We start from the raw sequence: 21,637 nt of genomic DNA on the forward strand, positions 1-21,637 counted from the left end.
GGGAATTGGTTTGTGAAGTAATTTAAATGGGAACGAGGCCATATTGAAACCATTTAAAGGAACACTTTTTAGGCATTCAAACCACATTTATTCCATACACTTCCATAGCTGCTGCCAATAAACAATGCTTATTTATACAAACATTTCAATATTCACTATTTATATCACTTCAATACGTTTAGAGCTGACTAATCAAGCAAATATATTTGAAGAAATGGACATCTATTTTGCTGTCATTTAAGCGTACTGCATTTTGCTCCCTTTAATTTGTAAACGGATGCCGCCAAACATACATTACCTTTAGTCACTGGAACTGAAACAATCGAGATGGTGGTCATTTGGTGGGAGAAAAGAGGTTAATCTAGAAAAATAGAAAAAGGACAGCAGTGTATGATTAAAATTGGCAAAAGTGCTGAAAACCAAATACAGACTTAGTGTGTAAATTTCAAAATGATGTAGAGAGAAGATAGCCCTTGAAACAAAGCATCTGACTGCATCATAAATCAAAGCAAATATTAGTCTGCAGGGAAGAGATTTTGTAGCTTAATATTCTCAAGAGGGGACACATTTGTTCTTTCAATAGCATTTGTCGAGCACCTTTTTTCTGCCAGTTGTTGTTCTAGGCACCACTGAAACATCAGTAGACAACAGACAAAAATCTCTGCTCTCTTGTGGAAATTATGTTCTAGGGGAGACAGACAATTAAAAAATAACAAGGTAGAATAAATTATTTAGAACAAGAAAGATTTAAAAATTGGGAATGGTAGATTCATAGTCTCCATGCCATACCCATTTCTCATGCTATTTGGGAAGACGTCACGAGTCAAACAGGGCTTTTTTTTTTTTTTTTTTCCTGCCAAGTCCAATGTGACTCCACAATTTTTCTTAATGCACTGCTCTAGGTATGGACATTAGAAGGTATAGACACCACTAGAAATTGTCTGTAAAATCAGTTTGTACGTGTGCAGTGTGTATGTATTTATTGGGGGAGGAGAGAGCATTCATAATTTTCATCAAATTCTCAAAAGAGTCCATGACCTCAAAAGGATTAAGAATTGCCAACTTAAAGCCTCTCTTTCTTTTTAATTTTAGAGAGAGAGAGAAAGAGAGAGAGAGAGAGAATGAGCAGGGGAGACAGGCAGAGGGAGAGAGAGAGAGAATCTTAAGCAGGCTTCGTGCTCAGCGTGGAGCCTGAGAAAGGAGCTAGATTCCACGACCCCAGGGTCATGACCTGAGCCAAAATCAAGAGTTGGATGTTCAACGGACTGAGTCACCCAGGCACCCCTAAAGCCTCTTCTTGATGATATAGCAGTGGACTTTCAGTAACTTGGGGGACAACTGTGATGTTCTCCTAAAATATCCTTTGGTATCGCAGTCAGGGCAGGGATCTATCCAAAATTCCCATTTCTCATTTTTCTTCTGTCATAGTTCATTGTTCACCTGTATTTATCGGATGGGAAAACCGATGAAGAGACTTTTCAAAGAAGCCTACGATGGGAGACACTGCTTCTAGCCCATGCTGATGAAGGTGTGTTATGCATCGAAACTTCCTTCCCCATATCTAAGCTTCCTCAGATGTAAGACGAGGCCCGTTGTGGCGGTAAGGATGCTCTCAGTCTAAGGACCTTAGCTCTGTGCTGCCAAACGAAATCAGCAGAACTTGGAAAACCGCCTAAGAATTTCTAGAAAAATGATGGAAACTTTGAGGTATTTTCCAGCTTTCCTTTGTTGTTATAAGCACCGCCTGAAAGGTAAATTCTAGGCAGATCTTCCAAGGGGCGGTGCCTTTGCCATGAGCCTAAAAAAGCAACAAAGGACTACAGACTTAAAACTTCCCCTTTTTGCACAGACGTATTTCTCTGAGGCTACAAGTAGAGACAATAGACTCTCAGAGAAGACTTTCTGCCCTGAGAGCTATCCATTTTCAAATGTGCCCACGAGGCACCAACAGCAGGCTGGGGGTAGAGCTGCAGTTCAGACAGAGGTCCTGGCTCTGTGTCTTCCCATCAGTGGATCCTTGGGCCACGGTTTTCATTTCTCTGAGCCTCAGTTTTCTCATCTGTGAAAGAGGAATGATGTCAACCTTCAGCATTGCTAGAAGGGTTGGAAATAACACGTGAGAAAGCATCCAGCAAGGTTTCCACCTCAGAAAAGTGCTCAATACTCAACAAATGGTGGAGGCTAGGAAAATCATCACCATCATCATTTCCACATTAATTTTTTATTTTTATTTTTAGAGAGAATCCGAAGCAGACTCCACGCCCGGCGCAGAGGCCGATGCGGGGCTCAATCCTATGACCCTGGGATCATGACCTGAGCTGAAATCAAGAGTCAGGCGCTTAATGACTGAGCCACCCAGGCGCCGCCCCCCCCCCCCCCACTTTACATTTTGATCCTTATTTTTGCATAACACATATCAGAATAAGTAGGAGAGGGGCATTTTCATCTAAGTACTCACAATCAGCATCCATAAATCTCAAATATAAATATCTTATATAGTAACTCCTTCTTCTTTGAAGCTTTCCAGCACCGATCCAGGACAAGTGTGTTGTATTTTTTTTTCCCCTAGAGTGTGCACTGTTTATACAATTATAATTTAGACCTTTAGTGAGCACTGCTTTGTGTTAAGCGATTATTTTCTGAGCGTTAGACTTATCTCTCCACCCAAATATAAAATGTGTGAGGAAAGGCCGGTGTCGTTCGTATCGTGTAATGCTTGGAGTGGCTCGCATAATGCTTGTCAGACTCATGCAGACTAAAATTCTTTAGTAGATATGTATATGTCTAAATTAGACAGGAATGCCTACATTATGCACCCCACTCCATCTCTTTCCTCTGGTGAGAGCGTTGCCTTGGCGAAGAAAGAATACAAATATGAGCAAGGTCGTGTGTCCACAGAGAATCGCTGAAACCAACTTCTCTGTTTCTCCCTTTCTTCTATATATACGACACAGCGAAATACATTCTGCAGGGGTTCAGAGCCTTGACGTAAAGGCTTATTTCCGAATTCGACAAGCCCTTAAGAATTCCCGACTATATCCCAGGACCTGTGCACAGGAGCAGAGATAAACACAGTCCTGAGGCACAATCCTAGACCTCATGTTACTAACAATGTAATGAGGAAGACAGAAATAAACAAATGAAATTTTTTATGTATGCTTAGGAAAAGAAATGCACATGGGGTAGTATGAGACAAGTCAGTAAGGACATCAAAGAAGGCTTCTTGGAGGAAGTGACTGCAACGCTAAATCTCAAAGGGTAGTATACATTGGTACATTGGGGAGGGTTGGAAGTGGAGGGCAAGGTAATTGAGGAAAGGGAGACCATGAGCAGTGGCGTGGCAGCCTAAAATGGTGTGGTATGTCCAGGGAATTATAAAGAAGAAGCTCAAGGTTGCTGGACTTCCAAAGTGAACATTATATAAGGATAAGAAATGTGTCTAGAGGAGGGCAGGCACAGGGTTCACATCACAGTAGATCTCTTATGCTATGCAAATAAGGAACGTAGTCTTGATCCTGTCAGTGATAATAGAGCTGTTGAGACTAAAAGAGGCGCATGAACAGTTTTGTATTTTATTCTATAGTTTATTCTGGTAGCTGTGTTGATGGATTGGATGGGAACAAAACCAGTTTAGAGACTGTTTAGGTCTGAACTAGAGCATTCACAGGAGGGATGGACAGAGGCTGTGGGATACAAGAAATACTTAGGTGAAATTGACCTTGTAATTGGAGGGTCAAGGATGAAGGTGAGGAGGAGTGAGGACTTACGGGTTTCTTGCAACAATGTCCTTGGGGGTACCATCAACTGAGATAGAAAATACAAAAGAAAAGAATAAATGTTTTGGGGGAGATTATGGCCTGAATTTGGACATATTGAGTGTTGAGTTTGAAAAACCTGTGCTATTTCTAGGAGGCGATTTTTTGACAGACAGATATATACATCTATGCCCGGATTTCAACTCTAAACTAATGATTTATACTTCATCAGGCTAGGGATAGTAGTTTAAACCAAGTTACCCAAAGTGTGGTCTGTGGATCAGCAAATTGGCATCACCCAGGAATTTGTTAGAAATGCGAATTCTTAGGTCAACTCCAGGCCTATGATATCAGAATGTCTAGGGTTGGAGTCAGGAATCTATTTTAAAAAACTCTGCAGGTAAATTGTGAAGTTTGAGAAACAGTGGTTTAAACCATAGACCCTGGATAGACCCTCAGGATGAGGTCATCCTGAAAGAGTATAAAAAGAGAAGTTGGCCACGCATAGGAAAATCCTGTTTTATGAAAGCTCTACTTTCAATATATAAGCTGCTGACTACTTCTCATCTCTTCCTCTGCTAGAAGCCTAGTCCTCCTCTCACCATGCCTGCAGTGCAAGGAAGCAACAGCTTCCTTGTAGGCGTTATTGTCTTCAAAGTAGTCAGAGTACGAAGCATACTTATGACCAGATCATTCCTTCTTTCTGAAACTTCTAGGCACATTTTACCCATTTACCCTAACATTGAAGCATTTACCATGGCCAGCAGGTTTTCTCATTGTGGTAACCACCCTCCAGGATGGCCCCGTTGATCCTGATATCAGCCCTGATCACACTGTATCAGGGTTGGTCTGTGTGACCAATACAGCATGGCGGAAGTGATGCTATATCAGTTCTGAGGCTATGTTATAAAAGACACTGTGCCTCTCTATCTCTTAGATCGCCTGTTCTGTGGGAAGCTAGGTGACATGTCGTAAGGACACTGAAGCGACATAGGAAAGACATGGTGAGAAGCTGAGGATTTCTGCTAACAGCCATGTGTGTGAGCTCTGTTGGAAGTGAACCCTCCAGCTCCAGATGACCGCAGCCCCGGCTGAAAGCTTGCCTGCCACCTCATGAAAGACTGAGCAGGAGCCAGCCAGCTCCACTCCTCCCGGATAGACCCTCAGAAACCGTGGGATATTAACAAATGTTTATTGCTATGAGTTGCCAAATTTTGAGGCAATTTTTATGTTATTAGATAACTAATGCACTCATGATCGGGCCCCTTGCACCACTCCAGACTGCTCTCCCTACTGTTTTATTCTCTGCATTCCAGTCCCTGCTCTCTTGCTAATCCTTACATCAGAAGGAGATTCCTATTTCAGCAATTACTCTCCCTGTAGGAATCCTCTTCTCCCAGATGTCCATACCTGATTCATTTCCTCATTGTGGTTTTTTTTTTAATGTTTATTTATTTTTGCATGACAGAGGGAGAAAGAGAGAGAGAGAGAGAGAGACAGAGCACAAGCAAGGGAGGGGCAGAGAGAGAGGGAGACACAGAATCTGAAGTGGGTTCCAGGCTCTGAGCTGTCAGCATAGAGCCCGATGTGGGGCTCAAACTCACAGACCGTGAGATAATGACCTGAGCTGAAGTCAGACACTGGACACTTAACCTACTGAGCCACCCAGGTACTCCTCATTGTGGTTTTAATTTGCATTTCCCTTAGGGGTGATTATGGTGAACATCTTTTTATGTGCTTATTGCCATTTGTATATTCTCTTCAGTGAAATGTTTATTTGTATTCTTTGTCCATTTTCTAATGGGAATGTTTGCCTTTTTGTTTTTTTTCGTTGTTGTTGTTTTTTAACGTTTATTTATTTTTGAGACAGAGAGAGACAGAGCATGAACAGGGGAGGGTCAGAGAGAGGGAGACACAGAATCTGAAACAGGCTCCAGGCTCTGAGCTGTCAGCACAGAGCCCGACGTGGGGCTCAAACTCATGAACCGCGAGATCACGACTTGAGCCGAAGTCGGCCGCTTAACTGACTCAGCCACCCAGGCGCCCCAATGTTTGCCTTTTGAATATTGAACTTTGAGAGTTCTTTGTGTATTCTAGATGCAAATCCTTTGTTGGGTATGTAATTTGCAAATATTTTCTCCCAGCATGTAATTTGTCTTTTTATCCTCCTATCAGAGTTTTTCACGGAGCAAAAGTTTTAAATTTTGATGATGTCACATCTATCAGTTTTTCCCGCCAAGTACTTTTGCTGGCAACTCTAAGACCTCTTTGCTTAGTCCAAGACCCTGAAGATTTTCTTCTATTTTTTTCCTAAATGTTCATAGATTTAATTGTACATTTAAGTCTGTGATACATTTTGAGATGGTTTTTAGACAAGGTGTGTGGGTTGGGTGTGGAATTTTAGGTGCATAAGGTGTGAGGTTTAGATTAAGATTCACTTTTTTTTTTGTTTCTTTATGGATGTCCATGGACAAAATATCCATGCTTAGCACCATTTGCTCAAGCTTTAGCCACTCATTCTCCAGAACCATTTGTTGGACAGGCTATCCCTTCTCCATTTAATTGCTTTTGCACCTTTGTCAAGAAGTACCTGGGCATATTTGTGTGGGTCTACACCTGGGTTCTTTACTTGGTTTCACTGATGTGTGTGTCTATCACTCTGTCAATAGCATACTGTCTTGACTACTGTAGCTATACAGTAAGCCTTAACATCAGGAAGACTGATTCCTTCCCACCGTACTTCCTTCTTTTTCAAACTTGTTTTGGCCATACATTTTGGAATAAACTTATCTATGTCTCCAGAAAACCTTGCTAAAAGTTTGATGAGAATTGCAATAAACATAGATCAGTTTAGTGAGGATTGACATCTTTACTACGTTGAGTCTTCTAATCCATAAGCGTGGTGTGTTTTTTCAACTATTTAGGTCTGCTTTGGTTTCTTTTTAATTCGATTTCGTAGTTTCTAATTATACAAATCTTGTGCATCCTTTGTTAGATTTACACCTAAGTATTTCATTGTCTTTAGAGCAGTGACAAATGACACTACTGTTTAAGTTTCAGTTTCCATTTGTTCATTGTTAAATATAAATGCAACTGATTTTTTCTGCATTAATCTAGTATGTTTCAACCTTGCTGAACTCACTTATTAATTATAGGATAGTTTTAAATACAGATTCCTTAGGATTTTCCATGTAGATAGTCATGTCATCTGTAAATAGAAAGTTCTGTTTCTTTATTTCCAAGCTGTATGCTTTCTATTTTTCTGATGCCTAATTGCATTGGCCAGAACTTTCTGTATCATGTTGAATAAGAATCATGAGAGCAGACATTCTTGACTTGTTCCTGATCTTAGAGAAAAAGCATTCAGTCTTTCACAATTAAGTATGAGGTTAACTGTAGGGGTTTTTGGTAGATGCTCTTTATGAGTTCCTATTTCTAGTTTGCAGAGAGTTGTCATAAATGGGCACAGGGTTTTGCCAAATGCATTTTCTGTGTCAATTGATATGATCATATGATTTTCCTTCTTTAGCCTGTTGATACAGTGCATTATGTTAGTTGGGTTTTAAATAGTCTTGCATACATGGAATAAATCCACTTGATCATGGGGTGCTATTTTTATGTACTTCTGTATCTGATTTGATAATATTTTGTTAAGGACTTTTACATCTAAATTCATGAGAGAGATTGATCAGTATTTTTCCTTTTTGCTATCTTTGGTTTTTGTGTTAAAAAAGTTTATGAAGGTCAAACTGGCTTCATGAAATGAGTTGATAACTGTTCCCTCTTCTCCATTTTCTGAAAGAGAGTATTGTATTTTTATTTAATAAGTTATTTTTTTAAGATTTGCACTGTTGGTCTGGAAAATGCATAATATGATGAGATATTAAGATATTAAGAGAAGGTAACTTCTTTCTTCACATTTAGGGTGTTCCTCTGTGGAGTCCACCATGTATTGATTAGAGATGGAATCTCAGACTAGAAAAATCCAAATGTGGAAGGAATGTGTCTCTGATGTCTGTCTTCCTACTCAAATGTATTTTAAGAAACACTAAAGAAGGATTAGAGATTAGCACTTGTGTAAGGAGCTTATCGGACAGCTAAAATTTTAATCACTTTCTAATTACTTAGTACCTGTCCTTTGAGTCTTTTCCTGTATATGATTAATAATACTTTCCCATCTGTCAGAAAGTATCAAGAACCAAGGATTATAGAGCTATGAAACATAATTTTTTAAAAGTATTTTATGATATTTAAGTTTTAAATTTGCATATAGCAAAACTCATTTTCTGTGGTGTGGACTTCTATGGGTTTTGACAAATGCATAGACTTATAGATCCACCACTATAATCAAGATGCCAAATAACTTCATCACCCTTTAAAATCCCTTGCATTATCCCTTTACATGCAGTCAGCTTCTCTCAACCCTTGGCAGCCACGGATTTGTTCTTCAACATTATTGCTTTGTCTTTTCTGAATGTCATTAATTAAATCAGACAGTATAGAGCCTTTCAGTTCTGAGTTCTTTCACTTAGTGAAATGTGCTTAATATTTATCTATGTTATTACATCTATCAATAATAATTCCTTTTCTTTTCCCAGCATGGTTCTTGTTGGTTTTATTTCTTATGCCTTTGAAATCTTAGTGTCCAGCACAACCAAAGTTCGTCTAGAGAAATTTCTTGGTCATCAGTCAGCTTGTTTAGTGCCATGTGACTCCATTACCTGAATGATAAGATCTTGAGATAGGCAACCAATCAAAAGTCAGTCATCACTAACCTAGCCAATGACCAATGAAGTGATCTGGTAGAATTGTTCTGTCTGACAGAGGCAGTGTGTATTTACTGCTGATAGGCCAGGCTACTCAAATCCTCTAAGACTCAGTGGCAACAGGAGGAATAGTTAGAAAGAACAGCCCCTTGGAACAGGGAACAATGGATACATTTCCTAAAGGTACAAAATGACCAGATCTTTAGAACATCACAGAGTCTGGAACACTGTTTCATTCTCCACAAGACCTTGCTGAATGTGGTGGAGGGTCCTATCTTCCACACTTCCCTTGTATCCCATACTATCTCTTTTTGTTGTTCTTTTTTTCTAGATGTTCAAAATTCTTTCTTTCTTTCTTTCTTTCTTTCTTTCTTTCTTTCTTTCTTTCTTTCTTCTTTCTCTTTCTTCTTTCATATCATGTCCATTCTGTTTTGAGAACTTCCTTTATCATTTATTTTAGTAAACGTCTTCTGGGGATAGATTGCCTTAGCCTTTCTTTATTATGATGTCTTTATTTCGTTTCATTCCTGAAGGATAAATTTCTGGACAGAGGTGACAGGTTTTTTTGTTTTTGTTTTTTGTGTTTTTTTTGGGTCAGATCTAGGAAAGTGTTGTGCTTCTTTCTTTTTGACCCATGGTTTCTGATGAGAAATCCTCTGTCATTCTATTTTTTTTTCACGTCTAGGTAAGGTGGCATATATATACATATGTATATATATGTATATATATATATATACACACACGTATACATATATACATATGTATATACATATACATACATATATACATATATATACATATGTACATATATACATATATATACATATATATATTTAAGTTGCTTTCAAAAGCAAATATATATAAATATATATATTTTTAATTGCTTTCAAAATTTGTTTTGTCTTTTGTTTCTTGAAGTTTGATTATGATGTGCTTTGGCATACATTTCTTTGGGGTTATCTCATTGGGGTTTGCTAGCTTCTTGATTCCATAGACTTATGTCTTTCACCAGATTTAGGAAATTTTTAGTCATTATTTCTTCAAGTACTTTTTTAGTCTTATCCTTTTCTCCTCTCCCAGAACTCTGATGACAAGAATATTAGATCTTTTAGTTTCCCAGGTCCCAGGTTGTCCTCCTCCTCCACCTCCACCTCCCCCTTCCTCCTCTCTTTCTTCTTCTTCTTCTTCTTCTTCTTCTTCTTCTTCTTTTCTGTTGTCAAGCCCATCCATTGAGTTTTGTATGCTGGTTGTTTTATTTTTCAGTTGTAAATTTTCATTTTGTTCTTCTTTAGATACCTTGCTATTGCTGAATAGTGATGAAAATTAAGATTCCTCATTTGGCCTCCTCTGATACCATTCTGGTAGAAAGGAAGAGGGTGCCTCATTATCACTGGTGGGAGATGAAAGTTTAATATCCCCATATGGCCTTCTCTGATACTACCCAGGTAGGGATGGGGTAGGATTACCTAATTATAGCTGGGCCAGGATGGAACTCTCTTTACTCTGCTTGTGCTGAGGGGGTTGATGTTGGCCTTTTTTTCTTCCCATGATACTGGATTTGTTGATGTTGGATTTGTTTCCACGGCATTGAGATTTTGTTCTACTTATTTTCTGCCTTACTAGATTCTCTTTCCTGGTTATTTGTCTAGAGAGAGTAGGCTTTTTGAGAGGATATATATATATATATATATATATATAATTTTTTTTGTCTGCTCCTGTTTGTGTTTCCCTAGATGCTTCCCTTGCATCTAGGTCAGAGGTCAGGATATACAGGGCAAAAAGAGAACTCAAAGAATTTGCTGCCATATTGTTCCTTGAGTCCCAAGTTGCCTATTTGATCTATCTTCTTTTGAACGTTTAAAATATTCTTATGTTTGTTCCATATGTAATATCCAGGAGTTTTAGCTGTACTTAGCAGGAGAAATGGAAAGAAGTATATCTACCCCATTCTTGTCCAGAACTGGATACAATAGAAGCTTTTAAATCTTTAAAGCAATTTAAGATTTTTCTAATCATAAACCATCGAGAGTTATATTAGAATCATTTTAAGAGAGTTTTTTCCAACTATAGACTTTGCTTTGCCCCACACATCCCACTCTTCACTCTCCATTCTCCTGGGCCTCCCCGGGAGGGAGAAGAGTCGTGGCACAACAGCCCTCATCCTCCTTCTAACATTGGGAAATCACTGGTTACAAATCCTGCTACTGATCAGTATGGTTTATCTCTCTCAGGTGTTGTTGGGATGGCAGAAACTGAGAACCTTGGCACATTATGGAATATGACATATGAGGAAACTGAGACCTGAAGAGGTGGTGATCTTGTCACATAGCAGAGATGTGGTAAAACTGGGTCTGCACATGGGTCTATAATAGTACTTTTCAGACATTAATATGCAAACAAATCATCTTGATACCTTGTAACAATGCAGCTTCTGGTTCAGTCAGTCTGGAGCGGGGCCTGAGGTCCTGCATTTCTAACAAATGCCCAGGTGGTGTGCATGCCATTACACTTGGAGTAGCAACACTCGAGAACATTCCGCTTATTGTTCTATTCACCGCCTGTATGAATTGCAGTCCTTCAACAAAGAAACAGAGAATGGGTGAGGGTTTGACAGATAAGAATCTCAATTTCCATGTGCCCAGTGTGTAAGAGTAGAGGAAGATCTCAATAGTAACGGAGACACAGAGGTGGGAGTGGAAAGACTCATCCAGACACCAAACACTCTGCCAGCTCTGTGAGGTGTCTGCTGTTTCAGAACTCCTCTAAGTTTGGTAAAGACCAGAGGAAAGCTCATCAAAATACCCTGTGAGCTGTTTAGCTGCCCCTTTAATCTGCTCGGGGCCCCTGGCTGAGAAGCTTTCCCTGCCCGAGAAGGATGAATTGACCTTCTTTCTCTATCATCTTACGGAGTGCAATTCTCTAACAAGTAATGATTTAAGGAAGGCACGTCACAATCTGCTGGCAAGGTTTTAGAGAGACCAGCAACAGGTACATCTTGGTCTATGTCTGCTTCGCTCTACTACAGTAGACAGATGGCTGAAATATGTAAGGTGTGCTCAGATTTTTTCTCCTGGATTCACTACTAACTTCGTCGGCAGTTTTGAATCAATCACTTTATTTCTCTATGATAAGTACGTCAAAAGAGCCTGATGATATTAACATTAGGCTAAGATCTATACAAACTGATGTCCAAATTAACACTAGTGGTTCAATGTAATTGAAAGACTGAAGCCAAGTGTACCAATGAATTGCAGCCTAGGTCTTGCTCCTGAAGCCTTTGGGTACGAAGATCCAGCAATCATTTCAAATAAATGCCATCAGTTAGCAGTTATTCTGTGTCTTTTTTGATTTGTGGTTCTGTCTTACTGAGGAAATATATACAGTACCTGTTAGGGAGAGATGCTGAATACTTTTCAGTGTCATGGCTCACACAATCAGCATCCCAGTGTCCCCATGGGGTGTAGGGGGACACGATGGTTGACACTCTTCTTTCCAGTTATCTAGAGTCCCAGGAGAATTATGACACGATGTGCATATGGTGGGGATTGATTTATGATTGGGGATGTGTGTGTCAGGGAAAGGGCAGGAATGGGAGGATAACAAGGACTAACGGTGGGAATGGAGGAGGCACAAACTGGAAATATACTCCTGGATATCAACACTTTGTGTGTGTGTTTGTGGATTCAATACCTATTTACTGACAGGAGAGAGCCCAAGTAAGTTTTGTGAGAGTATTCAATTGTCAGAAAACTCCTAAGCCTGTCCCAGTCTCACCCCTTGTTCTTCCAGCTTCTTTGCACCTGGGTTGGTTCTCTAAGCTCCTAACAGTGGGATTAAGAAGCATGTGGGTATTATAGGGAGATAAATCGGGGTGCAAAGATCCTTTATTCATCTCCTGTGAAGAAGGCAACTGGACAGTTTATGAGAGCAACATTCAACTCTGTGAGTATTTCTCAACTTGTGGTGTTTAGGCAGATTATAACTGAAGGGCTTTTGGTGGGGGGGGGGGTAGGGGTTGATCTGGCTCTAAAATAAAGAAATGGAAGAAGAGGACACACTGAACCTGTGGGCCTGGACTGGGGCCGGGAATGAAACTAGGAGAAAACATGAAAGAAATACACCCAAATAGCCTTATAATGTCATGTAGCAAGCTTATAAGTAAAACTTGATCGTTACAAGGTCATTGCAAAACTTGATTACTAAATTCATTTGGAAAGAACTCCAAACTGACCCTCCTTTTTTCTGTGGTTCCATGGCAAACAGTTTTCTGGGAAAGGAGGGATTTGGGGCACTAAATGACCACAGAGAAAACAGTTATTTATTCCTAGGATGTGCTTAAAAAGACCAAGGCACAAGACGGGGGACATGAGAGTGTGAGGATAAGGAGGAAGAAAGCCAAGAGCCAGCACAGGCATGACCTCGGTGCAGTGTGGGTGGCTTAGCCTTCTCTTTCTGAGGTCAAAGTGTTTGTTTGTTCCAGTCTGAAGGAAGGCACTTGTTGGATTTTTGTTTTTATCTTTTCGTGACTTTGGTTTGGGTCGTCCTTGGCTCTCCAAATTATTTGATTCTCTCTGCTTCAGCAGAACCCTTATGGGTTCAACCCCATCAGTGCAGAGAGAACACCCCTGCATCTATCTCCTCCCCAACCCTTCTCTTATAGCCCCTCAGCCTGTATCTTTGCTGAGGAGAGACCGGAAGTCTGGGGTGATAGCAGCAGCATCAGAGATCCTGACTCAAGAACCTTCTGAAACTGCTCTTCCTTAGCTGGAATTTATAAACGATCATCCTCTGTAGCTTCCTACAGCTGAGCTCCATTGCCTTGGCTCTAAAGCGACACCAACCATGGTTTCCTACCAAACTGCGCCTTGAGGTATTACTCTGCGGCATCCACTTCTTCCTGAAGAACAACGCTTCAGAACCTTCAAAAGGAGAAGAGCTAGCATCGCCTTAAAAATAGAAAGCCATTCTGCCTCACAAAGGAATGGATTGCTTGACACTTTGGGGAGGCAAAAATGTGAAACGTCCTCTTTAGGTAAAATCGAGTCTGACTCTAGATTCGGGATTATTTAGCCCGGGAGATACCCTTTTAATTCCTAGGAAAGCATGGCCAGGATAAGTTTAGCTATGGTGATATCTGTGGCAGACAATACTAACTTCCACCCAGGAAAGGGTCATATTTGTCTGCTCCTCCCAAAGGTTGAACAGGGAGAACGACAGGGCATATCTATGACAGAAACACTCTAGGGGTTAGTACTCAACCTATGTACTCCTATGTACTCAAAAATGAAATATCGTACATGAAATGCACACGAAACATAAACTTATTTTCCACAGTGCAAACCCTGAGGGTTATCTTCGTGATCCAGGGATTAACCAGGCAACTGTTATGTAACTCTTTCTGAAGAGAATTCTTTTACATAATGCATCACACCTAGCATAGACAGGAAGTCTGTACAAGTCCAGAGGTGCAACTTCAAAATTATATGTGAAAACATACAAAAGAAACTTATAAGAAAAAAGGGGACATATAATCAGGGAAAGATGGAAATCAAGTGTGATTTTTACATTCTTTGGGACTGCTGTTAGGGATGTCAAAGGAATCCAAGGAAGGTTTAAGACAGAATTTCAAGATGAGGCATAAATTAATAGTCAGGGTTTTTGAGGGATGCAGAGGATTACCCAGCAAGTGCTGAATGATGGTCACCTCTCTGGTACATGACAGGGGATCTTCAGCAGTTGGCCCAGGAGAATGAGTGTAGGAGTGCAGGGGAACCTGTGTCATAATTATAGATTTACTTGCCTGGTTTCCACTACTTATAGGAGGTCTATTGCATAGTTACTCTTTTTCTTATTTCTTATTTACTTTATGCCCTTCTATTTTCCCTATAACTCTAAAAAAGTAGTTATATTTGATTGACTCTATAGATGGAATGAGGAGCAGAGAAGTTATGCAATTTATCCGAGGTCACGTAGACGGTTTTGTGGAGCAGGGATTTGAAACTATGTCTATTTGATTCTAAAACACATTCTCTGTTTTTTAAATTAATTTATTTAGTTTTGAGAGAGAGAGAGAGAGAGAGCACAAGCAGGGGAGGGGCAGAGAGGAGCGACAGAATACCAAGCAGACTCCACGCCATCAGGGCAGAGCCTGATGTGGGGCCTGAACCCATGAACTATGAGATCATGACCTGAGCAAAGATCAAGAGTAGGACTCTTAATCGATTGTGCCACCCAGGAACCCCAAGCACATACCTTTTACATTGCACTGCCCTCAAAGTGTAATTTGACTGATTAGTTTACCTTAGGCCCTCATATTGTAGACTCACATGGTGGGATCCTAATTAGACTTGCTAGATAAAATAAAATGTTTCCAGTAAAATTAGAATTTCAGATAAACAATGAATAATTCTCTTAGTATAAGTATATACCATACAATATTTGGGATATACTTATACTAAAAATATTTGTTATTTATCTGAAATTCAAATTTAATTGGGTGCCCTGTATTTTTATTTGCTAAATCTGGTAATCCTAGTCCTAGTAAACTCTCCAGATGAGAGAAAGGAAAGTTTGTGGTATGTTAACATTTTGAAAGAATTGAGAAGTCACAAAAACTTGATCTGGGAGAAATTGTCTAGTTTTCCTCTATGACTTTGTCAGAGTTGGGATGTGTCAGTTAGCGGTGGTAAACTCTGACAATAATGTGTCTCTTGGCTGCCTACTAGCAAGTTACATGGTCCCAACCACATTCGGATGAGGCACAAACTTTGACTGTTTACTAGGGCAGAAGAGGGACCAAGCACAAGGACTGGATTCAGTGAGCAAAGGAGCTGGCAGCCTATTTCCAAAAGCCACTGAGAGCTTTGTGAGATGAAGGCCAAATGATGCCTTCTCTATGGTTTGATGGAGGAGTCACAGGGTCAGGATCTTGCAACCCAATATCCCAAGTATTAGTTCAATTTTTTCACTTATTTATTCACCCACTCGACAAATATATATGGCACACCTGCTATGCTCCAGGCACTGTTGTAGGTTCTAAGGTCACAGAAATGAATGAAAACCGAAAAAAAAAACGGGCTTATGGAACACATTCCAGTGGGGAACTTAGATAAAATCCATGGCATAAGCAAGTGATCCAGAGCCCTAGCCAGGTGCACCACCCCTCGTACCCACTCACAGATTAGTCAACGTGTTTCTATTGAAGAACTTGAGAATCAGCAGGAGAAAATGAAAATAGTAAGTGGGGAAAAGAAGATAAGGAAAACATATCTTTTGGCAAAGATAGTAATTTAACCTTATTTGAAAGTAATCAGAAAAAGTTGATGAACTCAAAGTCATACAATATAAGATTTGAGGGATGTTCAGTGTGGCAGAAAAAGAGAAAGATGGTTAGCACGGGCCAAAGAGTGTCAGGGAGAGTTGAAGCTAATAATATTAGCATAAGTCTATAATTTACAGATTATATAAATCTTCCAGGTAGCAGAGTATGAGATGGTTTTGCTCAGAATAAGTGATTAAGGCTACTGAGAAGTTGTTCAGCACTTTCTAGAATCTTCCTTCTGAGGACAGGTGTTATCAACTTTTGTGATAGAAAAGGAGAAAGGAAAAAAAGTCATCCTTTGGCCTAGCATATGTATTTTTTAATTTTATCTTTTTAACACACCTCTATTTTTACTTGAAGAATGACAATGTACATTTCTGTAGCTAAAATCAAAGTCTGTGAAAGTCACATTGGATAAGTTCCATGATTTGGATAGAAGAAAATATTGGACATTTCAGAGAAATGTGTGACTTAAGAACCTCATGTCTGGATATGGAGCTAAAGCACAAACTTCCTAGTTAGTCACCCTCCATTGATGTGTGTGTGTGTGTGTGTGTGTGTGTGTGTGTGTGAGCGCGCGTGTGTACTGGAATGGATCGGATACTATGTGGGTGTTAGTGTCCCTGGTGCAGAGCTTCCCCAGGTGCTATCCCCCAGAACTAGAGAAGTAGAAAAGTAGAGAACTAGAGAACTAGAGAAGTATCTTGATCACATGAGGATTAGACAAAATAAGGATTATAGAGAAAGAAGCCCATAAAATGTGAGTCAATAAACATCCAGAGTCGGGTTATTTTGCAGTTGGGTGGAAAAATATATAAAGTTTAAAGAATATACCAATGCTGTAAAGACTATAGTCAGCATTTAGTCCATTTCCTTGGCTTTACAGATGGTGGAACTGGTGATCACGGAGAAGTACATATCATAATAAATCAGAAAACTAATGACACATGGAAAGCTAGGGACAATTTATTGAAACAACATGTCTATTTAGATTTTGGGGGATTATTGTAGATTAAAATAGACTTTAAATCTATTCATTGTCAGTCTATGTTAAGTGCCTCCATTGATATTTCCTTGACAATCTCTTTAAAAAATGATAAGTTCTTCCCTTTTATGTCAACACAAAATCCTAAGTTTTTCTGGAGTGTCCAATGAGGGTTTAAGAAGCAATGGTCCCTGTACCCTGAAGGGCTTTCTTTTTTTTCTCCCACTGCCTAAGGAGCCTCAAAGAGAACCACCAGACACCCAAGGACATCAGAATGAGTGACAACACTGCTTTGGCTCCTCCAGCTTCAAACCAGGGTCCCACTACCCCACGCAAAGGGCCCCCCAAGTTCAAGCAGAGGCAGACTCGCCAATTCAAGAGCAAACCTCCTAAGAAAGGGGTGAAAGGGTAAGACCAAATTAAAAAGAAGACTCTATTTTTTCCCCACAACCCTGCTTTGGTTTTGAGAAATTAGTGCTCATAAACGTAAACAGACTTACAAAGACTTCCACCCTCTGCTCTATTTTCCTCTCTACCACAATCTTCGCTTAGCCCTGGAATCCCTTCTCCCTCACCAACCAGGTCTGTGGTGACATTTAGCATGGCAAATGGGGCCTATCACAGCAAACTTCGACTTGACCTTCCAGACTCTTCTTGACCACTCCTCCTCACCAGCACACCCTGTGATTTAATCTGGAATACTAAAACACTGGCCATTGCCAGAACACAGAGTTTATTCAGTTTATTTGTATGGCAACAAATGTTATGCCTTCAGTTCTTTGCTTTTTTTCTGGCCAAATTCTATTTATTCTTTAACATATGCTCATTTGTTAATTTCCTTTTGGACGCCATTACTGACTCTCTTATTAGACAAGTGTGATCATTACTTCTATGTTTGCATTTCATACATTCAGCTATCACAACTTGTATTATTTTACACTACATCTGTTTACTTACATCTGTTCTCAGGGATTGAAGTCCCTCAAAGAAAATTTATTATTTTTTCCCTAATTCCCTATGCTCAATACGATGCCTGACATATAGTAAATGCTTTGATAAATGCTTTTGGATAACTGATCAAATGGATAAATTGATCACTTTGATGACTTTCATACTGTGTTTTCATTCCAATTTCTATTTTTAAAAGTGGAACGTGACTAAATTGCGCCCATGATGGTGCTATTTGGTTCCCAGTTGTCGTAGGCTATATTCTTACAAGGGAAAAAAATCTCTCTCCAAGGGGACACACTGTCTGAAAACAGCCTGAGTGACATCGCCTTTGCTCTGGGTCAATGCAAATTAAAGGTGTTTCACAAAGACAAAAACCTAAACCTCTTCTTCCTCTTTCATCAGGAAACTCTCTATATGAGTAATTCCAAGATCTTTTCACTCTTTCAGCTAATTTTTAATTTTCCTTTTTTCCCCCAGGTTTGGAGATGACATTCCAGGCATGGAGGGGCTAGGAACAGGTGAGCCACCAAAAGATATGGACTTTCACTCGGAATTTCACTACTATACACACTTTAGGCCTCAAAGGGCTGTGAAAAGTTAAAAAAAATACCTGAGGCAGCAGATCCTTGAAGGCATAGAAATGTGGGGTTTAATTTTACCTCCTAAGTAAGTGCACGTGTGCCCAGCGAAAACACACCTACAGGAATCAAGCTAAGGCCCAGAGTTACTAAACCCTCTTCTGTTAAGCAACTCTTGAGGACATATAATGGTTGAGTTGTAGACTTTCAATGTAGAAAGATTCTCAGGGTTAGTCCATCCCAACTTCATTATTTCTTCAGAAGAGAAACCTGAGGCAGAGAAAAATTAAGGGACAATCTGAGGCCCCCGAGTGAGATATTGGAAAAAAGGGCGGGGCCTGGCAAACCACTATGTAACCAACTTCCTCTTTTTACACATCCTCTAGCACCCGGAGCAGGGCCTGCACCCTGAATGTATCCAATACGAAATTTCGGTTGACTAGAATAACTTGATTTGTTGGCTAATGAACACAAATTACCAGATATTCCTCTTAATAATATTAAACTTTATTTTTTAGGGCAGTTTTAGGCTGACAGAAAATTTAAGCAGAAAGTATGGAGCTCCTACATGCCCCCTCTGCCACCTTCCTCCTCCTGCACATAGTTCCCCCTACTATTAGCATCCTGCATGAGTGTGGCACATTTGTTACAATTGGTGAACCAGTATTGGTAACATTATTATCAACTAACACTCATAGTTTATATTAGGATTCATTCTTTGTGTTGTCCAGTTCTATGGGTTTTGACAAATGCGCAACGTTGTGTATCCACCATTACAGGTATATACAGAATATATGCTCTAAAAATCCCCTGTGTTCCATCTGTTCATCCCTCCTCCCACCTCCACAAACTCTTAACAACCACAAATCTTTTTACTCTCAAGGGTTTTGCCTTTTCCAGACTGTCATATGGTTGGAATCACACAATATACAGATTTTCCAGACTGATTTCTTTCACTTAGCAATGTTTATTCATTTAAGGTTCCTCCATGTCCTATGTGGCTTGACAGCTCATTTCTTTTTACCACTGAATAATATTTCATTGAATGGCTGTATCAGAGTTTGCTTATTTTATTGAAAGACATTTTGTTGCCTCCAAGTTTTCACAATTATGAATAATACTGCTATAAACACAATTGTGCATGTTTTTGTATGAACATGCTTTAAACTCATCCAATATTCTTTTGACAAATGATGTAATCGGCAATCAGTGTCCTTACCAGGCAATTCTCAGTGTACTAGCTTTTTGCAGTCAAGTGCCACCCCTGGGATCTCAAATTCATTTTCTAGCTCCTTTATAGAGCTCATTTCGCTGTTCTTCTAAATCAACTGCTTCTGTATTTTGGCCAGGTGTATAGAAGACCAGTAGGTTGGCTTTGGGCTTATGTTTAACTCTGCCAACATATTTGGAATACTAGAAAGAGCTTTACACTGAAGGGAGATTTGAAATCTTTGGCTTGGTTCTAGTCCCATCCTTGTAACTCTGATTTTTTTTTAATAGGTTTTTAATCTCTTTAGGTTCCAGTCAGCTTCTCTGTAATCCAGGGATAATAATATTTTATTGCCTGGAGCGAAAAATTGGATTAGTAGATGTCTTGAGATTATTTCTCAGTACGTGATTGGGCATTGTAGGCATTTCCAAATGTAAAGGAACAAAAGAGTGCATCAGAGAAGCCCAAGGAATGCATCTGAATTGGTAGGGGGTAAGAAGGCAGTGGATTTCCAGATTGTGGGGATTTAAAGTGCTTCTATTTCCCATTTTAACCCTTGGCCTGACTAGAATTCCACTTGTGTTCCTTCCGTAGTGGTTGTGCTTTGGGGAGACCCCGTTAGATCAGTGATATGCACCCCCTCAGGCTAGCTCCAGTCAAAAGCCTTTGGGTAATCGCTTCAAAGAGGTACAGAATGAAACCAGTGAAGATGCCTACTAAGTGGAGTCTGTTCTGGGGGCATCAGAACCCAATTGGTCTGATCCTTTCTGGGCTGCAGGGCCATTCTAGATAACTTCCTGGTTGCTGAGACAACAAGTAGGAGAGAGGAGTGAGGTGTCTCTGCCCAAAGGATGTCTTTCTGAGCAGAAGAGGCTCTGAAGGGTTGGGGTGGTGGTGGTGAGGCGGACTTACAAGTTCTTCTTCCCTCTTCTGCAGATATCACGGTGATTTGCCCCTGGGAGGCGTTCAGCCACCTGGAATTGCATGAGCTTGCTCAGTTTGGGATCATCTGATGCACCCGAGGTTCTGCCACTTTCAACAGCATCTGCTGTAATTTTGCTTACTTTTGCCCTATTGATCTGCCAGAGTCTTGAAATTCAGCTGTTCGGAAGTGGTTTCTTCAGCTTACACAGTCATTTCCCCCTAAATTGCTATGAAGAGTTCTCTTGGTGTGAGATTCTCTCTTGCCCTATAGTTCAGCTCAGAACAATGGATGCAAATAGACTTTTGTTAGGACATTTCAAATTTCCTATCAGCTGGTTAGAATTCAGTGATAGTTCTTGAAATTTTGTTTATCTGTTAAGTCCTTCAAATTTAGTTTTTGCCAGGCAGTCGCTACAATTAATAGTAATTTTTAAGATAACATTTTTTCACCCCCCCTTCCCCTTCTCATTTAATAAAGGAGATACTTACCTTGAATCTTATGATGAAGTCGTATTAAATGCTATATACAAATATCTGATGCCCTCTTCTGAAAGTCAGTTCAGCAAAGAGGGCACAGTCGTACAGGAAATAAACACAATGCATGTAAAAGAGCATAGGAATAAAGTCAAGTTCTGATTCCACTTTGTAACTTGTAAATCGTACATTTTCTGTGTCTAAATTTGGAGACGGAAACTCAGGAATCTGTTAACGTGAAGCTTCCTTTTAGTGTCCTGGCTCAGTTGATTGAAAATATTTATATGCTACGGAATTTAGACTCAGATGGGACAGGTAGTTGAACCCTCTGAATAAAATGATGGTTTGCTTCACCTCTGAGGTTGTGTCAAATGTAATGTGCACATAGCCATCTTTCCCCAATACTTTCACGGCAATTGTGCAATTCAATTACTGCCCCTACATGACCTGGATGCCTTGGGTACTAGCAGTATTGATTTCTTCACTTCAGTTTCATAATCTGTGGTAAAAGAATGGGGAAAATTAACTGAAAAGAAAGACAGGGTTACAGAGACAAAGAGATCTGGGTTCTAATCCTGGCTTGACCAGTACATTACTCTGCAATTTTGGACAAAAATCTTTCGGCTTGGATCTTCTGGTTTGCCTGAATTAGGCCATCTAGGTTCACGGTATT

General features: G+C 39.9%; 1 protein-coding gene across 1 annotated transcript; it reads left to right on the top strand.

Annotated features, from left to right (window-relative positions):
* The first annotated feature begins 17,101 nt into the window (after window positions 1-17,101).
* Window positions 17,102-21,024, top strand: PDE6H (phosphodiesterase 6H). Its single transcript, XM_007082763.3, has 3 exons — window positions 17,102-17,235; window positions 18,256-18,296; window positions 20,503-21,024. The coding sequence occupies exons 1-3, from the start codon at window positions 17,102-17,104 to the stop codon at window positions 20,577-20,579; spliced, it is 252 nt and encodes an 83-aa protein (XP_007082825.1). The 3' UTR covers window positions 20,580-21,024.
* The last annotated feature ends 613 nt before the right edge of the window (window positions 21,025-21,637 follow it).

Source organism: Panthera tigris, chromosome B4 (assembly GCF_018350195.1).
Source record: "Panthera tigris isolate Pti1 chromosome B4, P.tigris_Pti1_mat1.1, whole genome shotgun sequence".
Taxonomy (NCBI): domain Eukaryota; kingdom Metazoa; phylum Chordata; class Mammalia; order Carnivora; family Felidae; genus Panthera; species Panthera tigris.

Bases quoted from the DNA above. Each gene is read 5' to 3' on its own strand.
- PDE6H (XM_007082763.3), top strand. From the start codon at position 17,102: ATGAGTGACAACACTGCTTTGGCTCCTCCAGCTTCAAACCAGGGTCCC. The intron at 17,236-18,255 runs GTAAGACCAAAT...TTTTTCCCCCAG, and splicing joins CCTAAGAAAGGGGTGAAAGG to GTTTGGAGATGACATTCCAG. The intron at 18,297-20,502 runs GTGAGCCACCAA...CCTCTTCTGCAG, and splicing joins CATGGAGGGGCTAGGAACAG to ATATCACGGTGATTTGCCCC.